Genomic DNA, 5,531 nt, shown 5'->3' on the forward strand with positions numbered 1-5,531 from the left:
CCGGACAACTTATCCGGCTCCGCCGAGTTCGAGGCGTTGTAGCGAGGGTGAAGGGTCCGTCGAGATCCAAAACCACTCCATTCACTTGATATTTGTATAGGATCTTAGGAATAGTGGAGGCGCCCTTTCAGGGCGCCAGGAGACTTAAGAACAAACAGAGCAGAATTTTCTAGGCCCACAACACGTGCACACTTTCCGGTAAGTCCCTGCACGGGGTGGGATTATGCCTGCCGTCGGTACCCGAGAGGCATAGCGTGTAGGGTACTCGACTGGCAGCGCCAAGAGATCAGGTCGGCCCGGGTTGGGTGCTCTCCAAGTGCGAAGGAAAAGTCTCGCTAAGTCAGCGAGCCGGTACGCCGGACAGCCCGGGTGCCGTTACTCTTCAAGTCGGGTTGCTTCTGCCCGGCGGCCTGTAAAAGCGCTAGCGCGCCACCGTCCATCCTTTGGTGGGCGGCACAGGAGTTTGTGAACGGAGTCCGCTAGCTCGGCGGATCTCCGGAAGAGTGGACCTTGGTTGGCAGGTGTCGGCGAGAGGCGAGACACCCGCTGTCCCGGTTGGGCCGAACCGCGAGGGGACAACCCCGCGTAGGTCAACAAGCACCGACCTAACCCGGCGATTGTTGTGGTTTGTGTTGAAGATCCACATCTACGGTATTTGTGTGTTCTGCAACACCACATATGCTCGTCACTGGCTTACACGCAGCGTGAGGACGGTTAGGTTCAGACTAGGAATTAAGAAGACCAAGTAGTCAGTCTCGGTGAAAAATCAACTCTGTTTTATTTTAAAGCCAGGGCGGCTGCCCCTGGTGTGTTGCGAACCACTCAAACACAGGTCAGCACCTAATTGGGTGAAATGGGGTCTGGCTCCCCCTATTTCAACCAATCATGCGATGCCGTATCAGCACACGCGAGCCGTGTGCTGACTCACCTACTTATGTAAATTCGACCTACCTACTTATGTAACTGGGGCCCATTACAGATCTCCGCACAATGACAGACCATCTTGGCAATAGCAATCATGTTTTCTACTCTATAGCCATTTCGGTCGCCACCTAAAGACGAAGCTTGGCTTTGGCCACTGTACACTCGTTATTTCGCAAGCAAAAACTGCGAAAGCTTAGTGGGGAGGTACGGTTACCGTTCGTAAGAGGTCGACCCACCAGCATCTCGACTAGAGATGCTCAGCTAGTCTTATTCTTATCACCGGACAATTTACTTTTTATTCACTTTATACAACAAGTTGTAGGCCCTGTAGACACCCACATTCGAGTCATAAAGCCATTTCTTCTTGTCCAGCTTAAGCATGTTGAAAACCGTGCGCGGATCTCGGTCGTCAGCCAACCACGACTTAACCTGCGCAGTCTGCAACCGCTTCGCGATGATTTCTGTCGTCGTCTTGTCCTTCGTCGCCACCTCGATCGCCTTGGACAAGTCCATGTCGTCGTATGACGACATCAACTTCTTGCTCATGTTCACTTCCTTGTCTGGTTGATAGTTGTTCATGCGATTGAAGTAGTAGAACCAAACGTTCAACGCCGGATTCTCAAACAGTTTCTCCACACTCCCATCGCCCACTTTCAGTATCGAGTAGACCACGTCCGTATAGAGTCCATTGCCTGCCCAGTCCGACAACTGATCGTCCAGCAACCGGTTGGCAAGTCGCCTCGTATCCCGACTTCGCCTCGATACTTCGATCATTTTCACCAAAGGTACGGTCTCGTAGTGCTTGGTTAGTGTTCCAAGCAAGGTCACCCCGTCGGGGCTCTTATTGTACGCCATCGTGAACCTGACTCACGTGGTCAGTTTTGGGCTGTTGAGAACTGTATCAATATTTTCATCCAGCTTGAGCTGCAAGAATACTTCGTCCGACGTCTTCCTCTCCTTTATCCACGCCATGATTTGCTTGCGGTCGCTGTACCATGCCTTGAATTTGGAGATATTCGTTGTGATCCATTCCTTAACCTTTGACACCGTTGACAGCCCAGGTTTTAGAGATTGCTCTTTCTTCTCCATCCTCTTCGATTCGCAACAACCTCTTTTCAGGAACGTCTTGGCCGAGCGAAGGCAGAGAAGCCGGGAAGTCGCGCACGGTCATCTTTGGCCCGAAATTGTCGAGGCAACATCAGCCACCGTAAAGAGAGCGATAACCACCAACGACAGAACAAGTAGCTGCATCGTCCTTGGGGCGCAGGATGCAAATCAAACTGGAGTAGGGGGGTTTCACACCAGATATTTAGGAATCATCACCAGCCAAACAGGATTCATCACCAGAGATTTCGGAAGGGACACTCACCAGCGATTTGAGGTAAAACCACCAGAGATCCGGGGAATATCACCAGCGCACAGTCGGAACCATTATCATTAGGCAGTAGCTCAAGCCTAGCTCTACGTACCCTCCATAAATAGCCTGTCGGGCTGTCGCTAACTGTAGTACGCAGCTGCCACGGTTCATTCCACTTCTTGCGAAGACGAATTGCAGGGTCAAAGGTTTTTCTGAGCATAATAACCACCGGGTGCGATAAGATCAACTACTGCACTGGTGCCGTTGCTGTTGCTACAATTCCCCCACGAACCACCACGCCACCACAAACAAGCACACCGCCTGCAGGCAGGCTGATTCATGCCAGGCAGCACCGAGAAACCCAGCTGATAGGCGCGGGTGGTGGTTGGCATGACTTTGCCGTGTCTTTCTCGTCAAAGCCAACGTTTCACAGCTGCAGCTCGTGGTTCGGAGTCGGAAACAGTCCGCATGCTCATACTTTTTCAGGAGGCGAAACGTCGCGGGTGCAGTGCCACGCGGCCGACGAACTTTATGTCGCGTGACCAACCAGCGTCGCCCAGGAACGCTGTACATGTATGTAGCATTACCTCTGAGTTCGAAAGCAACGTGGTGAGTCTCGTCCTGCTCGAGCTAGAGCACTAGTTCGATGCCAACGCTCGAGGCGGCGCTCGATGCTGCCTGTTAGACAATAACAGCGACAGCGAGTCATCTCCACGGGCCGAGCACGCGGCGCACAGTAACGCAATTTATTCATGGAAAAATACGTTTCGGCGTGAGGCGGAGTGACCTCCTTGGTGCTGGCCACGCAGAGATGGAAGCAACGACAACAATCAGCTGGGCGGCAAAAGCCACCTTGTTGATCCAGCGTATATTCTCAACTGAGCCGTTCTTCTCTTAGATTCTTCTCTTTCAACCTTTTTGTCTTACGCCTACTGCAGGTAGTATAGTGGGGATCAGTATAATCCTCAACAGCCCCACCTACGGATTCCCATTAACTTGCAGCTCCAAATCTTGCCCTCGGTAATAACCCCATTGCAGCCCTGTGTTTTTCAAATGCAGGCCGCGCTAATGGCTTGGTAACGCATCGGCCACGTTATCCACTCCTGATACTCGAAGCACATCGATTTCTTTCAAATCGATACGCTCACGTACAAAGTGGTGTCGCACATTAATGTGCTTGGTCCGAGAATGGAATACATGGTTGCTGGCAAGCTTCTTTGCGCTTTCGTTGTCCACAAAGATTTGTGCTGGTTGCTGTTGCTGCACTTGCAGCTCTTTCAGCATTTGGCGCAAGTGCACCACTTCCTGCACCAGTAGACTTAGAGTCATGTATTCCGCTTCCGTCGTGTGCAGTGCGACAGTCTTCTCAGTTTGGCTGCTCCACGAAATGATGCTCCCACAAAACTGAGCCACATATCCTGCAACAGACTTTCGGTCGTCAACTCGATTAGCGAAGTCAGCATCTGCATATGCTCGTAGGTGATCATCCAGCTTTTGATCTGACCACACTAATCCACCAAGCTGGATCCCCCAGTCCACTGTCTCTTTCAGGTAGCGCAAACCACGCTTGACAGCTCTCCAGTGCAATAAACCCGGGTTCTCCAGGAACTGGCTGCACTCTCTCACTACGTAGGCCAAGTCGGGTCGGGTACCAAGCATGAGGTACAACAAACTGCCGACCACTGCACGATATGGCTTCGATATCATTAATTGCCGTTCGTCATTTTCCGTGGGACTCATAGCGTTGCTCAACTTCAAATCTGCCGTGCTAGGCGTCTTGCAACCGTTGCAATTCTGCATATTGAAGCGCTTTAGAACGGACTCTGCATCCTTCCTCTGGCCAATGAGCATTGTCCTTTCTGCCCGGTTGCGGGTGATCTCCCAACCAAGAATATAATGTAGTTCTCCAAGATCCTGGAACATCTTCTTCATCTTGTTGATGAGCTCCATCGATGGAGCAAACAGAATCAAATCATCTACATAGAGAGGGATAAAGATCAACTGTCCATCAATTACTTTAACAGCCACGCAGGCCTCCGACTGAAGCATCGTGAAGCCCTGCTCCTCCAAGAACGACTTGAGCAGTTGAAACCACACCCGCGGTGCTTGTTTTAAGCCGTAAAGGCTTTTCTTCAATCGACACGCCCAGTCTTCTTTACCTTTCACTTTATAGCCTTCGGGCTGCTCCATATAGATCTCCACGTCTTTCGCTCCATTCAAGAAAGCAGTAGTAACATCCATCTGATGCACTTCATAATCCCAGACAGCAGCAAGTGTCAAAAGAATTCGCAGTGTCTCCAGCCTTACAACAGGCGAGTACACTTCTAGGTAGTCGATGCCATAAATCTGCATGAAGCCCTTGATTACGAGCCTCGATTTTAATCTCTCGATCTCTCCGTTCGCGAGATACTTAACGCGAAAGACCCAGCGATTCTGCAGCACTTTCATGTGGTTCTCATGAGGAACCAACTCCCAGGTATCATTCTTCATCAATGAATCATACTCATCATCGGCTGCACGTTTCCAGTGCATGGAGTGTTCACTTTCGATAGCCTCACCAAACGTATCTGGTTCTGTGAGTTCATCAGTAGCCATGCAGCAATAACCCTCCCACCATGCCAGGATTAACTCGTTAACCATAGCACGCTGCAACTCAGCTCGTGCTTTCCTCCATCCAGCAGGTAACAAGTTCACATCATCACCTGGATTTGTGTTTTCGTAGGCAATGTAGACATAGTCACCGAACCACGTTGGCGGCTTACTCATCCGATCACTCCGTGTCACTGGAGGGTTCTTAGGATGAGTACCATTCGGGGCTTTGTACTCGCGTAACGCTGTACAAGCGGACGTTGGCAGACGTTCCGGACTTGCAACATCACTCGGCACTTGCCTTTCCGAATCCCGCTCAGTAGCCGATGATTTGCTTCCTTCAACTTCGTGACTCTCAGGTAGTGACTCCATCTCGTCAGTAGCCGGTGGCTTGCGTCGCCTACCGCTATGGTTTCTTTTACGCCCTCGAGTTCAATTTCCTGGCACACACTCACTTTGCAGGTGGTCTGCCTCATGTCCATTGACACATTCCTCATTTCGTTCTGCCACCGTGCTAGAACGACCATGTTCAGGCGTCGCAGAGCGCACTCTACGTTCTTCATCTCGTTCTGCCACCATGCTAGAACGACCGCTTTCAGATGCCGCAAATCGCACTCTCTTTGGCCGAGGTTCTTCGGCATCACTACTGGGATTTCGTTTG

The 5,531-nt window shown here is 51.1% G+C and overlaps 1 protein-coding gene across 1 annotated transcript; it reads right to left on the reverse strand.

Moving 5' to 3' along the window:
* Positions 1-1,212: 1,212 nt before the first annotated feature.
* Positions 1,213-1,779, reverse strand: IUM83_01937 (Secreted RxLR effector peptide protein; the record flags this gene model as incomplete). The annotated part of the gene is made up of 1 exon (XM_067925830.1): positions 1,213-1,779. The coding sequence occupies one exon, from the start codon at positions 1,777-1,779 to the stop codon at positions 1,213-1,215; it is 567 nt and encodes a 188-aa protein (XP_067800663.1).
* Between the last annotated feature and the right edge of the window lie 3,752 nt (positions 1,780-5,531).

Source organism: Phytophthora cinnamomi (assembly GCF_018691715.1).
Source record: "Phytophthora cinnamomi strain GKB4 chromosome Unknown Contig0, whole genome shotgun sequence".
Taxonomy (NCBI): Eukaryota; Oomycota; class Peronosporomycetes; order Peronosporales; family Peronosporaceae; genus Phytophthora; species Phytophthora cinnamomi.